The sequence below is a fragment of the Polistes canadensis genome, unplaced genomic scaffold (assembly GCF_001313835.1).
Source record: "Polistes canadensis isolate GaletaPanama2010 unplaced genomic scaffold, ASM131383v1 scaffold_88, whole genome shotgun sequence".
Lineage (NCBI taxonomy): Eukaryota > Metazoa > Arthropoda > Insecta > Hymenoptera > Vespidae > Polistes > Polistes canadensis.
In genome coordinates, this window is record NW_014569635.1 from 453,683 (window position 1) to 474,606 (window position 20,924).

Consider the following 20,924-nt stretch of genomic DNA (forward strand, 5'->3'; position numbering starts at 1 on the left):
CACAAATATAAATAAACGAATTAGAAAAAAGAATCTAAAGAAGGATCGATCATCGAGAGAATATTTGAAATACGCGGTTATGTATTTTTATAGATGGCAGAACGATCGCCTGCGAACATGGCGCATTCTGGTGGCGTTTCTAGCGAACAGTTCAGTCTGATACGAGGAAAGCGATAGAGAAGATTCGTATGATCAGCTGTAAGTGGCAAGTCAAGTTTGCCTCGGTTATCTTCGTGTTGATAGAGAACGAACCAATAAAAATATTAATGAATACGATAGAAAACTAATGGATTAAACAACATCAATAGAAAAAAAAATAAACAAACAAAACGATTAGGTCTGTTCGACGAACCGTGAATTTTAGTGTATGGTGTGTTATCCCTCTCTCTCTCTCTCTTTCTCTCTCTCCCTTTCTCTCTCTTTCTTCCTTTCTTAGTGTCTATGTTATCAAAGAATATCGATGATTAAAAAATAAAGAAAGAAAGAAAGAAAGAAAAAAGAAAAGTAAAGAAAAGAAAATAATAATAAGAAGAAGAAAAAGAAGAAGAATAAGAGAAGAGAGAGAAAAAGGTGAAAAAGAAAAGAAAAGAAAAAGTGATCGTTGTGCATTAAGTTAATCGTCGTTGACATCGTCGTCGTCGTCGTCGTTCAGCCCTTAGCTCAAATATTTGTCGTGAGGGCTAGCGAGGCATGACGGGAACAGGTGACAATAGAGGACCTCCGCCATGTTAGATTTCGCGAGATCGCGAAACGTGCGCCGTCTGCTGCTGCTGCTGCCGCTAGTGGAGGAGGAGGAAAAGTGGCATTATACGCTAAGAAAGAGATAGATAGAGGGAGAAAGAAACTACCATATATATATATATATATATACATATATACATATATATATACATATACATTGCATATATATATATATATAAGAAAGATATATATATATATAAGAAAGAGAGAAAGAAAGATAGAGTGAGAGAGAGAGAGAGAGAGAGAGAAGGAGATAGTGAATTTATTTTGTTTTTCTCCGTTCTCCTTCGCGCTACTTTCACCCTCTCGACACTGTGATCCACCTGAAAATCATCCAAGCTGGATAGGTTACCCGAGTATCTCCGCGATACCGTGGATTGGTTTATGGGGTAAGTTAGTTTTCAAACAAAAATGACAATGAAACCGTTTCTATCACCTTTGTATATATATATATATATATATATATATACATACATATATATTTATATATATATACCCTTTGTGACAGGAATTCTTATATACGTTTATGTAGGCAAAAGTTTGATAAAAGGGTGATGATCTTCATAATGATGATGATGATGATAATGATGATATGGTGGCGGTGATGGTGATGGTAGTGGTAACAATGATGATATTCGATGTATGTATTTAAAGATTATTCCCGATCAATGGCTCTCCTAACCTCTGTGTTTCTCTTTCACTTTTATCTTTTCTTTTTTTTTTTTTTTATCTACCTTTCGTATTTTTGTATTTTGTATTTGGTGAATCGTTCTAGAACTTTATGAGGGGGGAGGGGTGAAAAAATTAACGAATTTATTTTGAGAAATTACTTTTAAATATTATCCTAAGTTATTATTTTATCTTTTTCTTTTTGTTTTTTTTACAATGTTTCGTTCGTTCTACAATGTTTGAATAGCAATTTGACTTCGGTGGTCCAACGAATTCAACCGGCAACGTACCTAACAACACATTTATATATAATTTCTTGGTTTTTTTTCTTTTTCTTTATTTTTAGAATAATATCTCATTTTCCGTCTATATGGATATAATATTGAATTCTTATTTTCGTTGACATTAACATAATTATAAAAAAAAAAAAAAAAAAAAAAGAGTAACTTTAAAAAAGAAATATCTTTTATTTTCTATGGCGGATTAACGACGATGACGAGGCAGAGTTTAAATGTGCAAAAGACAAAATGTTGAATATGTTGCGCGAGCCTTCCTTTTCCCTGACTCCCCTTTCTTCCCCTCCTCATTCCTGCCGAGTTATCGATGTATGTACGAACGGAAAAGACTATTTTGTTGCGGGTGTGTGTACGCGCGCGCGCGCGCCTCTCTATATGTATGTGAGTGTGTTTACCTGTTAACGGACTTACGTAAACCTTTCGATCGTTTTTTCGTCAATAAATCTTACGTTTTATCTTTTTCTTTTTTTCTTTTTCTTTTAAATGGATGACAAGAAAAAAAAACAAATAAGAAAATTCAAAACATTATTCTATTCGCGATTATGTTAATTATTTAAATAAAAATGACGAAAAGGGATATTACGTATATATTTAGAAAGATTTTTAAATTTAATATATTAATACCATGTAACTGTGTGTATAACGATCCTAAGATACAGTCACATTAATCTTATTTCCATCGAACGTGTTATTATTAAATTATCAACAAAGCTTGAACGAAAGTCTCAGTGTCATTGGATTACTAGTACATATACACATCCTAAACGTTGGCTTTTTTTTTCAAAATTTTGTTTTTCTCTATATCAAAGTTTTCATTTATTTTCGTATAATTATTCATTTACATTTTCTAATCGTTATTAGAATTCGCGATAATTTATTTGTCCAATAGGAGCGATATAATTTGTTTAATATTAAACGAATTTCATTGGTAGAAATTATTTTAATTCGTGGACGAGGGAGTAGAAGGGAAATGACTCTAGTTGTTGTTGATGTTTCGGCGCGAAATTTAAAAATGGGAAAAAAGCGCGCGAAAAATTCAACGTCGAAGAAAGTTAATATGTTTTTTTGTAATTTTATAATAGAGATAGGCACTGGAATAATGATTATTTCGTTTGGTTACACCATTGTCCTAGTCAAGGCGAATCTTTTATTGATTTAACGCCTCCGAGACATCACCTCGTTGGACGAAAAAAGAAAGCTTCTTATATTTACGTAGGATATCTGAGGGACGTATATATGTAACGCATATTAAAGATTCTCAAACATATTTTTGTCCTACTTTAAAATATTATTCCAATATTACGCGAATATATTACTATTATTATATAGGAAGTTTTTATATTTAAATTCATATTAAATCAAACGGTATATAACCTAAAAGTAATCAATCGTTACGATTAATTCAAAAGTCGATCTATATTATCGATTTTCTTCCATATACATCTAATAAAAGATAATACAAACTTGAGTGGTAACATTAATAAATAAATAAAGTACTGGTTACCATTAAAGAGAACAACGAGAACGATATAATACGCATTCGCGTTGCGAAACGTTTTCTTCTTCAATGGCGCGCATGCGCGAGAAACCTATACGTACGCCCACGCACACATATATACGTGCTCTCTCTTCCTCTTTGTTTTTTTCTTCTTTCTTTTTCCTTTTTTTTTTTTTATTCTCTTTTAACGACTACAAGAGAAAGAAAAAAGTATAATGAAGGATAAAGAAAGAATTTATTTTAATTATAAAAAATTGTGTTCTCTTTTCGAGTAATTGTAAAAACATAGAAAGTAAAGAATCGGTGTGTTCGTTAGCTCGAAACCGAAGAAGAGAACGATGACTCACATTCTAGTGAAGTCTTTTCGAGGTGTACGATAGGTTTCCTCGATGAATCACACACGTGTCTTTCTTCTCTTCCTGTTTTTATTTATCATACTTACACATATATATTGTATTTGGCCAAAAATAACATAGAAAACATTTTATTAATGAATTATGAATTCTTATTTTATATATATATAAATACACAAGTGTGTTATAAATTATTTATACTTCGATATAATATTTTGTTTTTTTTAAATCAATTAAAAATAGAGAAATATATGTGTGAGAGACCATTTAAACATTAAAAATGGTAGGGAAATATCTCAAGTACGAAAAAGCATAAAGTATACCCAACCGTGTTCACCTTTTTGCGATAACATTTATCGCGGTTTTCCACTTACAAATGTAGGTTTTACTAATAGTTTATATGCGTGTTATCGTTTTTAAATTGATAAGTATTATTATCGCATATTGTAGTTGTGGTTTGATATCGGAAGTTTCGTTTTTCCTTTATATTAAAATAAGAAACATATTATATAGATTAGTATTATAATTAATAGAAATGTAAGTTTCTTATTTGAAATTATATACAGTGAGTCACAGGAATATTCTTACTACTCCCACTGTCAATTTAAAACAATTGATATCTGCTTGTAACGCAATGTTTCCGAATTCTTATACACGTAAACCTATTTTAGGATTATTCAACTTGTAAAATTGATATGAATTTTACATGAATGATGCAAAAAAACTAGGTCTCACTAAAGTATACCCAATAGTCTGAAAAATATAAACTGCAAAAGAAGTTCAATCAAGTATTATTTCAAAAAAAAATAATAATAATTGCATTTTTATCTTATCATATGTAGATACAAATATCCTTGTGAGACCAATTTTTATTATCATTTATAGATAAAATTATATATATATATATATATTTCTTTAAGAATAAAATCTTTTTCTGCAATCAGTTTGAAAGTTGAATAATTCTAAAATAGTAATTCTATATATAGGAGAATTATGAAAGTTTTCATTACAAGTAAATATCAATTATTTCAAATTTACAGTGGGGGCAGAGGGGTGGTTTACGAATATACTCTTATGATTCACTGTATACTGTAATTTACAAGAGAGTAAATGAATAAAAATGTCTTATTAAGGATGATCTGTTTCTCGAGTCACGTCTAAGGAATACAAAAGGACTGAGATTATCGTCACATTTCCGTGACATTCATAACCGACCTCGTTATCCCTTTTATGCGCCAGTTTTTCACAAACCGTGTATAATGTCGGCCATTTTCTTGGCAAGGATATTCGTGAATGGATAAACGTCATTTTGCAAGCGAACTAAACGTGTGCGACTATGACAAAAATAATCGACCTCGGTAAAGATCAACTCGCGCGCTTATGAGAAACATAACTTTACGTAAATTCTTCTTTTCGTGTATTGAAGACTTCAAGAGGGTTGGAGAGGGGATAGACATTAGGTCGTCGATCTGCTACATATGTCCTTCGCCATATTGAAATCGTATAATATCAATTATTTCTTTTTCTAAAATTATAACAAATTTAAAAATTGTCTCGTTAATTCTTATATATTGCGATAATTTCTTTTTCTTCTTTTTTTTTGGTAAATATTTGCGATATCAAAAAGAAAAAAAAAGTTACGCATACATTTATTAATTTATACTTACGCATGTACCGTAAGAACACTAACCTTAAAATAACACCAATTGTAAATGTAGTATTTGCCGAGACGATCTGTCGGTAAAGAAGAACACTTTGTTTCCGACCGCGATAAAAATCGTTTCTAACTTTTCTTCCATTTTAATTTTGTCATTTATATTTTTTACGTTGAGTAATATTTATTATATTATTTTATACGATAAAATTGCAATCAACTTTTTCGCCAATAATGATCTTTTATCTTTATTTCTTACAATACTTACGGATCAGCGTTGCATCGTGACATAAATGATTTCATAGTAAAAACAAAAAGAAAAGAAGTAGTATTGGAAAAGTATAAGATCTTGTTTTCCTGTACAAGAACTTGTTTGGTTTCATCGAAAGAGAGAGACAAATAGATAGATAGATAGATAGATAGATAGATAGATAGATAGATAGCTGAATAGATAGATAGAGACGACTTCTGGTTAATTGCATTATAGTTCTAGTTAGGTAAAGATGTGTACATTACACACATACAGATTTTCTGAACTCTGAAATAGGAAAAAAGAGATTCTTTACTGCTGTTCTCTCGACAAAACGAAGCCTCACACATACGTGTATACGTGGAGAGTATACATAAAAGAAACAAATACATACATCACCCACCTGACTCTTCTTCTATCTATCTCTCTTTCTCTCTTTCTTCATAAAACTGATGATCGTGTTGGTAGAGAGTATATAGAAGGCGTCAGATAGGCGTTCCTCTCCTCGAACGAGAGGAAATCGTGATGGTAGCGTAGTAGTAGTGGTAGTGGTAGTGGTACCTGGCGAACGCTTGGAGAACGGCTACGTCAGTCTGCGTTTCGTTGCTGTGTCGTACGCGGTGAACGTTGGTCGGAGGACCAACCGGAATCGTTCCTATACCCCTTTTTTTAATTCTTCCTTCTTCTTCTTCTTCCTTTTCTTCTTCGTCATCATCATCTTCTTCTTCTTCTTCTTTTTCGTCAATCTAATTCTCTTCGCTTGACCCTTCTTCTTTCAACTGAAAAAGAAACGTTCGGGGTATTTAAATTTACTTCGAATAATAAAAGCAACGACTTCGTAGTTGTTGCTTTTCTTCATTCGTCGCCCTTATGTTCGGTCTTGGAAGCAGAAAGGTCCTCAAATATTCCGCCATCGACCCTTCGCTCTCCATCGATGTCGAGGACACGGTCACGTGCTTCTGCAGGTCAGTCCTCCCCTCCCCCTTTTTCTTTGCCTTTATCCTCTCCCCTCCACCTCGCCAACTATTTCTTCTTCTTCTTCTTCGACTCGGTCGGTCACCGTGATAGTCTTCTTTACCGATCGTCCTTTAACATTTTTTGGTTCCTCTCTCTCCATCCCAATCTTTTTCCTTTTTATTTATTATTATTCATTTGTGTTAATTTTTGTTTGGCCAATCACGCGACAAATACCACAACCAACCACCAATGAGTTTACCGATTTATAGGTTATATAGTTATCTCTGTTTTTAAATTAAATTATTATCGCGGGGACAACCGATAATTCAAATGTATTCCCTTTTTTTTTTTTCTTTTTTCTTTTCGTTTCATTTTTTTTCTCTCTTGATTTCTACTTATCGCTATATCTCGATAATAGAAATTCGGAGAATTGAAATGATGATATTAAACAAAAATGTCGAGATATCTGACTGATTGTGTGTGTATATCTAATCGTGTTAATCATGTGCATACGGGCGCGCGCGCGCGTGTGCGTTGGAAGATCTCAAGGTCGTTCAAATGCGAAAATTCGTCGACGAAGAAATTTAATTTGCTTAAGAGACAAAAAATATTGTTTGAATTATTGTCTTAATATCGTACTTATTTACATCTGATTAGATACTTTATTGTGTGTTCGCAAAATTATCTCCGTAACGTACGTGTTTAATCAAATCAACTTCTTGTTTAACTTGTTAACTTATTTTTCTCGATAAAAATAATGGAAAATTTTAAAGGCTTACTTTTTTTTTTATACATGTACGTATATCGCGAATATATATATAGGAATAGTATTTATATAATTATTGAGAAAATCAGCAAGAATATTATTTCAATTCGAATCGGTTTTTCCTGTTGTGATCGATGTTATTCTTTGTTCCTATAAAAATCAAAGGAGAAAAAAAAAAAAAAGAAAATAACGTAACCTATCAACATCAATAAATTTCGTAGAATCATTGTCTCAGATATATATTTACGTAGATGACGCAGTATTATTACGTCGTCTAGAAATCTTACTTGGCGCCAATGATATGTTCAATGATTAAGGTTAAGTCAATATTTGGCCCCGAGAGCGAGAGGAGAAGAAGGAGCCATTGCTTTAAAACATATTTCGCTCTTGTTAACACCACCTTATCTTTTCAATCTTTGCCAAAATTGACATTTATTATTATAATATTTGTCTTTGTTAACGTTAAAATAATCAATTGAAAAATTGAAAAATATTCGATAGATTTTATTTTGAAATTTCCCGCGATACACGGGGTAGTGGTCAAGTAACTTCTCGTAGTCACGTGACATCTGCAAGTCCCTTATCGATACGCGGCAAATTCAAAATTTTCTAATTTAACGAAATATCGTGATAATTCGCAATGGAATAAACATCTCAAACGATTTGTCATTGTCAGGAATTTGGCATCGAAATTAGACTAACTGGTTTTTATATAATCATCTCTCTCTCTCTCTCTCTCTCTCTCTTATGGACAATTAAATATACTAAAAGTATAGTTCACTACCGATTTTCGTCGATGTGTTTATTGAAAGAGAAAGAAAAAGAGAGGGAGTGAGAGTGAGTGAGAAAGAGAGAAGACCCACTTTCGTTATTATTGTGTTGTCGTTCGAGTCATGGTTTTCTTTGATTACTTTCTCGAGATATCTTGACGATCGTGAGAGTGTAACGAAAACTTTCACGGTATGGAAAATTCTCATCTACGTACCAAAAAAAAAAAAAAAAAAAGTAGATAATTTATATATATATATATATATAACAATTTCTTTAGGCAAGAAAAGTTTGTTTTTGTTCAAGGATTTTTACTTTGTTACTGGTAGCAGGTACACTTGACTTAATTAAATGGTTTTACCTCGACTTCCAACTCAGTCGATAATGTAACTTTCTTCACATAAAATATATATACATATATATTAAAAAATAAAAAAAATTGTTCCTAACATTTAATTTACATTCTTTTCGTCATAACAAATGCATAAACGTGTACTTCTATCTCATAATTGAGATTACGATGAGAACCAACTTTCTATTCGTTATTTTTTTTTATTTTCTAATTTCTCTATCCTACTAGTAAATTAATACCGGTCTTGTCCTTCGAACAAGGAAACCTTTTCTAAGTAACCTTTATGACAAAAAGGATGAAACCCTTGAGGAACACGAGTCAATTAATAATAAATATACGCTTAGAAGAAGAAGAAGAAGAAAAAGAAGAAATGAAAAAAAAAAAAAAAGAAGAAAAATATAAGAAAAAGAATCACGAAGACGTGAAATCGATCTAAGTGAGTAAAAAAAAAAAAGAAAAGGGTTGTGAAAGAGAAAATAGAGAGTTGGGATGAGGAAAAGAAAGTAACTAAATCCTCTATATATGTGTGTGTCTGTTTCCTGTATAGAATAAAATAGAGTAGAAATGAAGATGATGTCCCTAGCGAGATCAATGGGGAAAATAGCAGTTGTTTGAAAGGAAATATGACGAAAACGATGGGAATAGTCTTTTAACGGTTGAATGCATCAACGATTTAGATAAAATTGTGGTAGAGTAGAATGACGCTTGTAAACAAACGTGTAGGACGAAATAATGTCTCGAGGGTGATGAAGAGAGGCGCCAGGAAGGCGCCATTCCCCTAACATCGATCGACTTTTATTTTCTTTTCTCTTCTCTTCTCTTCTTTTCTCTTCTCTTCTTTCTCTCTTTATTTCTCTCGTAATCCTTTAGCTGCTCGAAAGGAAAACAAGTTCGATTGAGTCCTGGCGCCAACACAGGATCTTCACTTTCCATTCAACTCGATATTATTTACTTCTTCTTTTTTTTTTTTTTTTTTTTTTGTTTTTCTTTCCCTTCCCCCATCATTTGATTCTTTTCTTTCATCCTCTTCGTATAAAATAATGTATATTGTTTGTTAGATATATATATAGGTTAAAAATAGATTAAGTTATATATCTTTTTTTCACGTAAAGGAACGATAATTATCTTCTTGAATTAACAATCATAGATAATTATTCTGTTGCTCATTGTTTAAGGAAGAAAATATAAATCAAAAAAATTGTCGAATATCGAACGAATAATCGATGAGGAAGAAGTTGTAGAGATAATCACGTGACGCGTACCACGCCCTCTTTAAAAAAAAAAAGAAATAGGCGCCATATTTAAATCTTCCTATCAATCCTTTTCAAATTGGGGTGGGGTCTTCTTCTTTATTTTTTTTTTCTAATTAAAATATTCGCGCGTCTAATGACATATATGCTTAATTGAGATTTTCATATATTTAAATATAAATATAGCTACATATCACATTAGATTGAAAACATCTGGATAATTGAATTTGAAAAAGGTATATACACATTATAATGTGATCAAGTTAATTTATAACAATTATCAAAACTTCTTTGATATAAAAATATTATTTATCTTCAAAGTTATATATCAGCGTTCCTTTTTCCTAATTGTAATACGATTGAAACAAAAGCCGCGAAATCTTCTCGGTTTTCGCATAAAAAGTTTGGCTCGAAACACTACCCCCCCAAAAAGCTTACATATGTGTTAACAATGTTATATGATTATAAATTAGATTGTAAATGAAATTTCGAATTATCTTACATTTGACGTGTTGTTCTGTTACTTTCCAATTTTATTCCATGCATAAATCATACTCATATACTTATATATATTATTCTAAGAAATATTTTAAAAGAGATAAAGAGAGAGAGAGAGAAAAAAATAGCCGGTATTGTTGAAAGAGCGTCGCAGAATTGATTTGCGGGGGCAGAGCGGAATATTGATTGTCGCAGAGACTCTCTCTCGCAATGTGTACAAGAAGACTGTGAAAAGAGAAGGAGAAGGGTAGGTGGGGAAGGGCCGAACAGTCAGCTGACTTGAGTTGCCGGTTTCACAGCTGATCCATTGGCGGCGCAACCACCGTCGCATTGCCGCTCTCTTGCCCCCACCTTAACCACCCCCTTCTTTCCTTTCATCCGCCCTTTTTATTCATCCCTTAAATATACCCCTTCAACGGCATATTACATATATCATATGTCATAACAAATAATTCAAAAGAAAATTCGTTGCCAATGATTGTACTATACTTTCCTATAATTGTTTATCTTTTCTTTCTTTCTTTTTTCTTTTTTGATACTTTTCATTGATCGTCTAACTTTTGTTTTCTAATTATATAGATAGATGATTGGTTTAATATTGTTTGAATTTTTTATATAGAAAATATGTAGAATGTGTGTATTTAGTTTTCAAACATGATTTTTCTTTCATTTTTAATATCTATCTTTCTTATTTTCTTTTGACTAAATTAGATTTATTTATATTCTTCTTTGTAAAATATAATGAAATGATATATTTTCTGGATCTTCCGGGAATATTCCTCCAGCATTCGCTGCAGAATCGCGGCGTCACGATGCAGTGTAGGACCAAAACTGGTACGCGTCGAATCTCTCTCTCTCTCTCCCTTTTTCTTCCCTTTCTCTCTCTCTATCTTTCTCGGCAGTCGCACACGAAGCCTCCACGAGGGACGTCAGTCTCTCGTTGTCTCAAAGACGTTGAGAACATTCAATTTTGTTGGTGCTCGGTACCGATCATCTTCTTCTTTTTCTTCTTCTTCTTCTTCTTCCTCCTCCTCCTCTTATCTTTTACGTGTCTTTTTATTATTAATTTATTTCTTTTTTGTGTGATTTTTTTTTAACGAGTGAATAAAATATTCTCCTTTTTTCTATTTCTCCTAGTATATATATATATTTAAAAATTTGTTTAACTCGTCAATTTTTTGCTCTAACATTTTCCTTAACCTTGGTATCCTCTTCTCTTTCTCTCTTGTTCTTATTTTCTTCGATTCGTTGATATTAACAATTTCAATTTCAATCAAATCTTTCTCTCAGCTGTCTACGTTTTGTACTTTCGAGTTGAATCTGAAAAATAATAATAACGATGACGACAACAACGACGACGACGACGATGATGATGATGATGATGATAATGATAATGATGATGATGATGTTGATGGTAACAATAATAAAAAAACGTTTAATGTGAAAGTTCAATCGATCTAAGCCCCCAAATGGCATCCAAATAAAAAATTCTAATAAATAAAAATACAAAGAAAGAAGAGAAGAATAGTTCTCTACGTCAGTGGTGTAGCGTGGTAATATCTCAGAGAAGGAAGACTGTTTTGGCGTGAATCCAGACAATTGGAAAAGCATCCTAACCTAAAAAAAAAAGAAAAGGGAAAAGAAATGAGAAAGATATAAAATAATAGATTGAGAAAATGATTTAGACTTCTTCTCATTTTCAAAACAATCCAAAGGCCTTGAAAATTTTATTAATCTTAACGGAAGAAAAAAAGCAAAACAAAAAGAAAAAAGAAGAGTAATCAACAAATATGGCCGAAGGAAATAATAAAAGATCAAGAAGAAGATACTATGAAAGACTTACGAACTTATTGAAACTCTTGTTTTTGCATCGACCCTAAATAATAAAATTATTCAAAAAATTAAATCTTATTTCAAATATAATATATAAAATATAAATATAAATAAAAAAAAAAAAAAAAGGGAGGGATATATTAAAAATCCTTTTTAAAAGATAAGAACCTCGAAGTGAGCTCGAGCAATTGGCGTAAGTCGTCAGTCGCTCTAAGCTACATAGGGGTTCAATGAGAACTAATCAATCAAGATTTGGTGCATACCGAGTGTACGTGAAAAAATCCTTGGCCACGACGTCCTCCGTGGTATCGTCGGTGGCCCGCCGAAGAGGTCATCCTCGGCAGCTACTATAACGGCTACTACGGTGACGTCGGCCACAGGGACAATGTTACGTTCACCTGCTCGAGTTGTACTCCATCAGGAGGGAAACAACGTAACTTCAGGTGTATCATCGTCCTCATCGACGATGTCAGCACCTGCCACTCCTGTTCATTACGGTGGTGGTGGTGGTGGTGGTGGTAGTAATAGTACAACAACAACTACCCCAGCAAGCTCATCTTCCCGACTTTCCCTTCTCGACACCTGCCACAGGAAAATCAGGCTCTTCGGCGAGCTCGTCGCGTGAGTCCAGTCCGAACGATCGTGTCTCTTCTTCTTTTAGATGGCCTGACTAAATAACAAAACAATACAAAAAAATAAGGACGGTGGGAGACGCTTCGAATGCACGAGATCTAAAAAAAAAAATATATATATATATATATGACAAATATTATTTTCTGAGCCAGTGGTGATCAACTTAATATAAATACACGCATTTTTAAATTAAAAAATTTATATAAGAGCCTTCTTTTTCAAGTCAGTGGTTATCAACTCGATATTGCTGATGATGATGGTGATGATGATGATTATTATTATTATTATTATTATTATTAAAATAATAAATTTCAACGTACTGATCTTGAAAAGAACGATCTTGTAAGCCAATCTCATATCTCTCCAATAACTAAAAAGGATCGAAGCGTTTCTTTAGAAAACGTCTACCCATATACACATAAATATATATCATATTTATAAATGTCTACATATATATATATATGTCCGTATATATATATATATATGTATATTTGCTCTTTTTTTTATGTCCTGCGAATATGTGCGCCAAAATTTTATTTCTATGTCAATTATGTTATTTCACTTTTGCATGGCGGCCAAAGCAATCGAATAATCCTCTTCGTCATCGTCGTCATCGTCGTCGTCGTTGTTGTCGTTGTCATCGTCGTTGTCGTTGTCATCGTCGTTTTCGTTTTCGTCTTCGTCCTTCGTCTTCCTCGTCGCCATTTTGCTGCGCTTCTTCTTTTACATTTTGCCAATTTGCCGCGCCAAATTTATTTGCGCAAATTAAAACAAAATACAAGAAAGATAAATGATTTTTATCAGTTGACATGGCTTTTGCTTTTTTGCGCGAATGAAAAATAAAAATAAAAAGAAAGAGAGAAAGAGAAAGGGGGTCGAGAAACGCCAAGTTTATTTTGTTTCATCTTTTTGTGACGTCATACTGTGCCATTATACCAATTTAAGGAATGTGGCTTATTCTGACTGCGGCATGCGCTTTTTTTTTTCTTTAGAAAAAGAACAATAATAAACCACATAAAATTTATTAATCTTCATCTGGTATGTACATAATACGTATGTATGCATATATGTATGTATGTATATGTACTTTTGGCCTGCCGTAGACGTGAACAAATATTAATTTCACTACTCATAAATTTGCATGTGATAAATTTGCATTTTACGATGACCAATGGGAATCGTTAAAACACTCTTACACCTACGTCGTTCGATTGGTTAAAAGAAAACAACATGGTGTCCGTAATTAAAAATGGCGCGGTTATAAATTCGATTTAAAATATAAGCATATCGAGAAATGTTTTCGTCTCTCTTTAAACTATTATTATTATTATTATTATTATTATTATATTATTAATTATATAATATTACAAAATAAATATCGTTCGCCATAATGTGTTCATTGTATTTAAACACAAGTAATAATAAAATTTATCAAGATTATCCTACGTTGTGCTTTTGTGTCCGTAACACCTAAAATGAAATTTAAAAAAATATTAATTCATATTTTGTTAACATACAAACACACACACACACACACACTACAATGAAAAACAGAAAATTTGATTGTTATTTTATCATTTTCCGATTTCACATAGACAGAATTTGTATATGCCGCTCGTTTACCTGTAGATTTGAATCGTCTCATTAGAAAGAAAAAAAAAAGAAGAAAAAAATAAAAGGAAAAAAAAAATAAATGTTAGTAAAAAGATAACTTTGATGAATGAATAATCGAAATGGATGTGATGGTAATGATTTCAGAAAAGCCCGACGAAAGGAGAAAGATGCGGGTACTACAGAAGATCCTAAACTCTATTTGGAGGAGGCGGCTTTAGAAAGACAGCTGCCCGAGTTGGATTTAAGGATGCTAGTTGATCTGCCACCCGGTTTGGATTATAACGAGTGGTTGGCATCACATACCCTCGCACTGTTCGATCATATTAATCTCGTTTATGGCACTATATCTGAATTTTGCACTATGACTGGTTGCCCAGATATGACTGGTCCCGGCCTGAGGTGGTATATTTCATCTAATTCTATATATATAACTAATATATTTAATTATTAAATAAAACAACAAGAAAAATGTATCCTTTCGCAGGACGTATTTATGGTTTGACGAAAAAGGTAAAAAAACGAGGGTAGCAGCGCCACAGTATATAGATTATGTTATGACATTTACACAACGCACCGTTAGCGATGAAACTATATTTCCTACTAAATATGGTAAGCTGGATGGATGGTACAGGCCGTTAATTTATCCGCGAACAAATATATATTTAAAGTATATGAAAAGTATATACGTTAATTAATTCGCGTTTGTCATTTGTTTTCCAGCGAATGAATTTCCAAGTTCGTTCGAATCAATAGTGCGTAAGATCCTGCGGCTACTGTACCACGTGGTGGCACACATTTACCACTGCCACTTCCGAGAGGTGGCACTCTTGGGGTTGCATGCTCACCTCAATTGTGTATTCGCTCACCTCACTCTCCTTAATCAACGCTTCAATCTTATCGATCCCAAGGAAACGGAAATCCTAGGAGACTTAGAGGCTGCTCTCTTGGGTAAAATTATCTCATCTTCGACACGTACACAAGCACATAATATATATCAGAAATTTTATCTGAAAATATTAAAAACAAGAAGAGGGACAGATTTGCCTGATTAGATTTAGAATTACGTAATAACACTTACTTAAAGACAATCCATAAAATAGTCAAACGATCGTTTTATATGCTTTATTTATTATCATTATTGTTATTGTTTAGGTGACTCATCATCCACGCCTTCGCAAACTTTAGCCATCCAGGAGACTCCGACCACAAACAGCTAGATCACAATGCACAGCATGCCAGAGGTTGCAGTTCCTGAGAGTAGGTGACGATAGGCGTTTGTTTGATTTCTTAAAAATAGGATATACGTGAAAGAAAGTTTACAAGGAAAAAGATTACACTTATTACACGCATGCACACATACACAAACACAAGTATACACAGAAAAAGTGAAGCGATTCTGTAAAAACCAAGTAGTACCTGTAAATAGCGAAGTGTGAGAACTACAACTACAATGATGTAATTAGGTTCCTCCGTTTGTTGTTTGTGAGATTGTACATAATTTATTAATAACGATAAGATATATATGAGAAAGGAAGAAGGGAAGAAAGAAGAAGATGATCAATTCATTAATGATTATATTGATGAAAATTAGTTGACGAAATATAAGAGAGATCATTTGTTCCGTAAAAAAATAAATGAACCAATAAGAATATTGTAAAGTTAAAGAGAGTAATACCAAATATATACCTGGTGTTAAGGCAACATCCTGTTATTTTCATGTTGAAACGATCATCGTAACCGTTTGATCGACTTGTTGTAAATCCTTTGGCCGTAATAAAATTCTTCCAAATTATCCTCATTCGGTATGCCGATTGACATACGTTTCAATGATTTGTTTCTCACGTTCAAGTAGGAGAACTCTTATTATCATACTTTATCTCGATTATTCTAATAGATCTACAAAGATTAGCTATCTCTCTTAAAAATAAACCAATTGCTTCTGCCAATGGCTCGCTAAGGTCTTTGATAGATGTTGCTATATTGTATAAGAGTATTAAAATCGGTTGTATCAATGCGTTAAATATTATCGAAAGTAGAGGCTTCATGAAATAGTCTGCAAATAATTGCAATATACCAACAGTCAATGGACGTATAAGACTGAACAGTATGAATCTTATGAATTGTAGAATAAAAGCTGTTAAAAATGCTGTTCCTATGTGAATCGTGCCAAATATTTCAGCCCAAAAACGTGTCGCCGCTTGATCAGTTTTTTCAGCACATTTCTCTGTCATTAATATCGGTGGTGAATCCGTTGTTCGATAATATCTAGTAACACGAAACAAAAAATAACATTTATTTATTCATTATGTTGATTTTTTTTTTATCTCTCTAATGTAAATTAAAATTAAAGAAATTTAAATTATACAATTTTTAAATGTCGACGAAAAGAGTACGAAACTTGAACTACGTATTACCGATTGCGTCAAGTGACGCGCTATAGGCGCCAAATTCAAATAAAATTCAAATCTTACGCAGAATTTCCATGATCGAAGTAATAAATGTCGATTCTCTCAACGAGATTTTTTCTTTTATCTTGGAATTTGTCTCCTTGAAATTTCATTCTTTCTTCGATCTTCATTTTCGGGTGATCATTTGTAATTTTACTCGAAGGCTATAAAAATGAGGTTATACATTTTTTTCAACAACGTTTAATTTTTCGTCAACAATTGTATTATAAATTAATTAAATCGAACCTTTTCGTAAAACGTATTTCCCCGTTGTAATTTATTTTCGTAAGATCGACTTCTATCGTGGAGATATTTTTTATAAGACCATTTGCAACGGAAACGAGACCAAAACGAACGACGTCTGCGTCGATCATCTGTGAAAAGAGATTCCTTAAAAAATAACTTTAAAGATAAAACATTTGTGATATACTTGCCTTTAGTATATTTTGCTGGTAATATACAACCACTGCTAAAAAAAGATTAACATCAATTTGTTTCCAAATTTTGATCATTTATTTGTTAATATTACCACAGGTACGTATATATATTACATTCTTTGGGCATGACAATAACAAGGTATCACAGGCTCGCATTGCCTTATTTCTCGATGATTTGTTATTTCTTGCGATTCTTGATTAATTACAGGCTCTATAAAATAAAAAGAAACATATTTTAATCGAATCTGATATATTGGTTTGCTATTATAAACATTTTTTTTTTTTTGTATTTTAGTGACTAATATATTCCTTGTAAAAAAAAAAATAAATAAAATTGATATGCCGTATAACTTCATATCCGCCATATTGGATTCGTATAATTTATTAATGTTATCGACTTTCATTTTAATTGTACCATATTAGTCATACTTTGATGAGATTCTTCGATTGATTTGTTCTCTTCTTTGTTAATTTTTTCATAAGATTCGTAAGAATTTATCATCGAACTTATGTCGGTACGTAAAGATGTTAGGTTTGAAGGTTCAGACGTATCCGTACAAGGACACTCTTCTTCCGAAGTCATATTGTGTTTCTTTTCCTTTCCTTTTCTTTTCAACTAATTATTAAAAACATATTTTTATTCAATATGAAAAACTTAGAACTCAAACTAAACATTAATTAACACAAAAATTGTATTGTCAAAAAATGACAATTAACGAAACTGAACTGCGTAGTAGTGCGCCACCTAACCGCGCGACGTTTGAAAAATATTTAACAACGTTCAAGTGATTTGTATAAAATCAATAAATAAATTATTTATCTCTGTACAATAATTATATTATAAAAAAAATATTACTTTCCCTTTTTTATATGAAATATATCAAATATCATCGTGTTGTTTTTCTTTTTTTATTTATACAGAATTAATAACTTACGCTCCATTGATTTGCTGAAATACTTAACGATATATAATACATATCTCATTACGAACATTTTGATATAAAATTAATTATGTCTAATTATTTATATATATAATTTAAAAAAGAATCTAGGTATATTCAATCAAAATCTAAATTATTATTAAATAATAATAATAATGATAGTAATATATATAATAATATTAATAATAATAATAATGAGAATAACTCTAGACTAGAAAAGAGAACATACAAAACTGAACATAATTTTATATTACATAAAGATAAAATGTAAATATTTATATGAAGTAATTTGATACTTGGTGTTTTTAATTATATATATCTGGTTTGATAAAATGCATAATATTAAAGCATGCATGTGTATACACGACGATAGAGTTAAATTACATTGACATAGAGAATATTTATTTGAAACCGCACGTACGTGTTTGTATGTGTGTTATATATTGTATATATTTAATTTGTTGGTAATTTAAGATAAATATACTTGTATATTTTCAATTTTTGTACACATGTTTCTTAGCGATTCTGTACAAGCGCGTTAAAATGTAAAAAATCATATAAATTTATGTTATATATTGAGTATCATGCTCAATGTTTTCCTAACGTGTTCGTCTAGGATGGAAACAGCAAAATTACAAATATGTTATTATGTAAACTCTATGAAGAGTATGCGATAAAACTATACAGAATTTACATAAAATAATCAGTCGCAAAAGTTTGAAATAATAATCTCTAAGTCAGTGCCAAAGTTGTTATCTCTTATGTTTCATTTTTTTTCATACTTATAACGCACAATTATTTCTTATTATATTTTTTAATCTTGCTATTTTATTCTCAGGCACTGTCCGATTAGTAAAGAGATATTTAAGAAACATTTGTACAGCATAATATTGCTTTCTGTTTAATTAATTACTACGTTTACGATACTAGATTTTCAATATTTTAGTTATATTTCATTATAAAGAAATATTATTGTTGAGTTGTCCTCCATTGAAATTTTCGACAGCGCAATGGTACTTACTAGATTAAGAAATTAATAAAAATACTCTTTCGATATATCGGAATTATCATTTATATTATTCTTGAATAGAATTAACACGATTATTCCGATTGTGTTGGATTCTTCGACTATGTGTACACAATTTTTACTTATCGTACAAAATGATTATAAGTATAGATGAAATTCGGTGTTTACAAAGTAGTATTATTTCATTCACAATTATAATTTATTTTAAAAGAGTTATCAAGAAAATTCTTACTATATATATATATATGATTTACATTTTTAACCATTCTCAAGCGCCACAACAAATATTTGTGGTAATCATGATAAAATGAATATTCTAAAAATAAATGTTCGGCGTAATGCATTGATAGACAATTATTACATCTATAACTCGATTACAACACACATTTAACTTTTGGAATGTATAAGAAATAATTTTGATTTCAGTCAAATGCATTATTTTTTTAATCCTTAATTAATATATTAATAATAAAAAGTTTATAAGAAAACAAAAAAGAAAAAGTGAACATAAAATTGCTAATGAGCTAGAAATACTATAAATTTTCTTCTAAACTTTGTTTCTTTCTTGTCTTTACAATTACCACCATCTTAGATATTATTACATAAATAATAGAATATTTTTGTTTCCTTTTTCTTTTCTTGTTTCTCATTCACAGTATAACAAATATTTTTAGTGAGAATACCTAATTTTTGTTATCCTCGTTAATACACGTGTATAAATATAAATATAGTATTATAGCGTTTTTAAGTACAACCTCTACAAGATTTGTAATAATAGCACATATCTTTCTAATTTACATTAACATTGATAATTCTTCAACGTATTATTTTCAATAGATAAAAATTTGATTGGCAAGCTTTTTGTGCATGCCAAAGTTTTTCTTCTCTTTTACAAAGATTTCTGAAGACATATCTGTATATACTTTTGTAAATACAATATCATTAGTATTGGAGTTTTTTTGTTCTTTTTTCTATAAGTACAAATAAATATTGAATGGTATAATATAATGATAATTACATTACGTGGTATACAATCTTAATCAATAATGAAGATATAATTTAATGAACTAGCGATAACAGTTTAAATGAACAAGTTTTTCATAATTCTCGGTGTTTTTTTTATATATCTCTTTATAATTAATTATCATATTAAATCAAATGTCAATTTCCTTCGTACTTTTGTTTAAATAACACGTTTCACATTCGATTATTGTTTTAATCGAGAAAATATCATTTATATAAATCCTTCCAATTAATTACACGTAGATAAGAATTTAATTTTCGTTTTGAACGAAACGAAATGTTATATATTAATAAGTAAAGTTATAATTAACTTGTGTTGCATGTATGTATGTGTAGTATATATCTATGTGTATGTGCACTTTTGTATATGCATATATACATATATCTTAACAGTATTGAACAATGTCGTTTAACTAGGGTCTAGATTAGATAACGATTTTGTTACCGTTGTCAGATTATAAGATGAACGAAGGCACAGTAAAGCAATAAAATGTGAGATCTTACTGTGGCCGTGCAGCCATATGAATGTAATTAATCTGTTTCTTATTTGCATATAATATTCATGCATATCTCTGACTTATAGTTAACTAAATAACTTCAATTAATCTAGACCCGTAACATTGTTTAATAATCTGTTCATTTGATAAGTTTACTTGTTATCTGCAATATAGATTTTCAAATACAGATCTTATTACTTTGTCTTTTTTTTTTTTATAGAATTGCAATATAATATCTTGATCATATTAATCTATCTTTCTTGACTAAGTATTTCAAATGAATTTCTATTTAGAATGGCAAGAACATTTGTATTTACAAATATTACAGAATAATAAAATAATTACAGAGAGGTATACGATAATATATATATATATATATATATAATAATATATATATGTATATAATAATAAAGTATTTTT

The 20,924-nt window shown here is 31.0% G+C and overlaps 2 protein-coding genes across 6 annotated transcripts; one reads left to right on the forward strand and one right to left on the reverse strand.

Moving 5' to 3' along the window:
* Window positions 1-142: 142 nt before the first annotated feature.
* Window positions 143-15,833, forward strand: LOC106786915 (MOB kinase activator-like 2). Of its 5 annotated transcripts, none has more exons than XM_014748805.1 (6): window positions 143-370; window positions 1,081-1,130; window positions 14,277-14,531; window positions 14,617-14,741; window positions 14,853-15,080; window positions 15,285-15,833. In XM_014748805.1, exons 1-6 carry the CDS (start codon window positions 368-370, stop codon window positions 15,347-15,349), a joined length of 726 nt encoding a protein of 241 aa, XP_014604291.1. In that variant the 5' UTR covers window positions 143-367; the 3' UTR covers window positions 15,350-15,833. The 5 variants fall into 5 exon arrangements, with proteins under 5 accessions (XP_014604291.1, XP_014604293.1, XP_014604292.1 ...); XM_014748807.1 differs by having other exon boundaries at window positions 143-337; XM_014748806.1 differs by lacking the exon at window positions 143-370 and having other exon boundaries at window positions 944-1,130.
* Window positions 15,834-15,881: 48 nt separating this feature from the next.
* Window positions 15,882-17,815, reverse strand: LOC106786900. Its single transcript, XM_014748779.1, has 6 exons — window positions 17,446-17,815; window positions 17,131-17,227; window positions 17,014-17,048; window positions 16,826-16,953; window positions 16,604-16,743; window positions 15,882-16,397 (listed from the first exon to the last, which is right to left on the reverse strand). The coding sequence occupies exons 1-6, from the start codon at window positions 17,597-17,599 to the stop codon at window positions 15,977-15,979; spliced, it is 975 nt and encodes a 324-aa protein (XP_014604265.1). The 5' UTR covers window positions 17,600-17,815; the 3' UTR covers window positions 15,882-15,976.
* Window positions 17,816-20,924: the final 3,109 nt, after the last annotated feature.

Excerpts from the sequence above, each read along its gene's own strand:
- LOC106786915 (XM_014748803.1), top strand. The coding sequence starts at position 12,271 with ATGTTACGTTCACCTGCTCGAGTTGTACTCCATCAGGAGGGAAACAAC. Across the intron at positions 14,742-14,852 it reads TATATTTCCTACTAAATATG|CGAATGAATTTCCAAGTTCG; the intron begins GTAAGCTGGATG and ends TTTGTTTTCCAG. Across the intron at positions 15,081-15,284 it reads CTTAGAGGCTGCTCTCTTGG|GTGACTCATCATCCACGCCT; the intron begins GTAAAATTATCT and ends GTTATTGTTTAG.
- LOC106786900 (XM_014748779.1), bottom strand. The coding sequence starts at position 17,599 with ATGACTTCGGAAGAAGAGTGTCCTTGTACGGATACGTCTGAACCTTCA. Across the intron at positions 17,049-17,130 it reads TATTGTCATGCCCAAAGAAT|CAGTGGTTGTATATTACCAG; the intron begins GTAATATATATA and ends ATCTTTTTTTAG. Across the intron at positions 16,954-17,013 it reads ACCAGCAAAATATACTAAAG|ATGATCGACGCAGACGTCGT; the intron begins GCAAGTATATCA and ends CTCTTTTCACAG.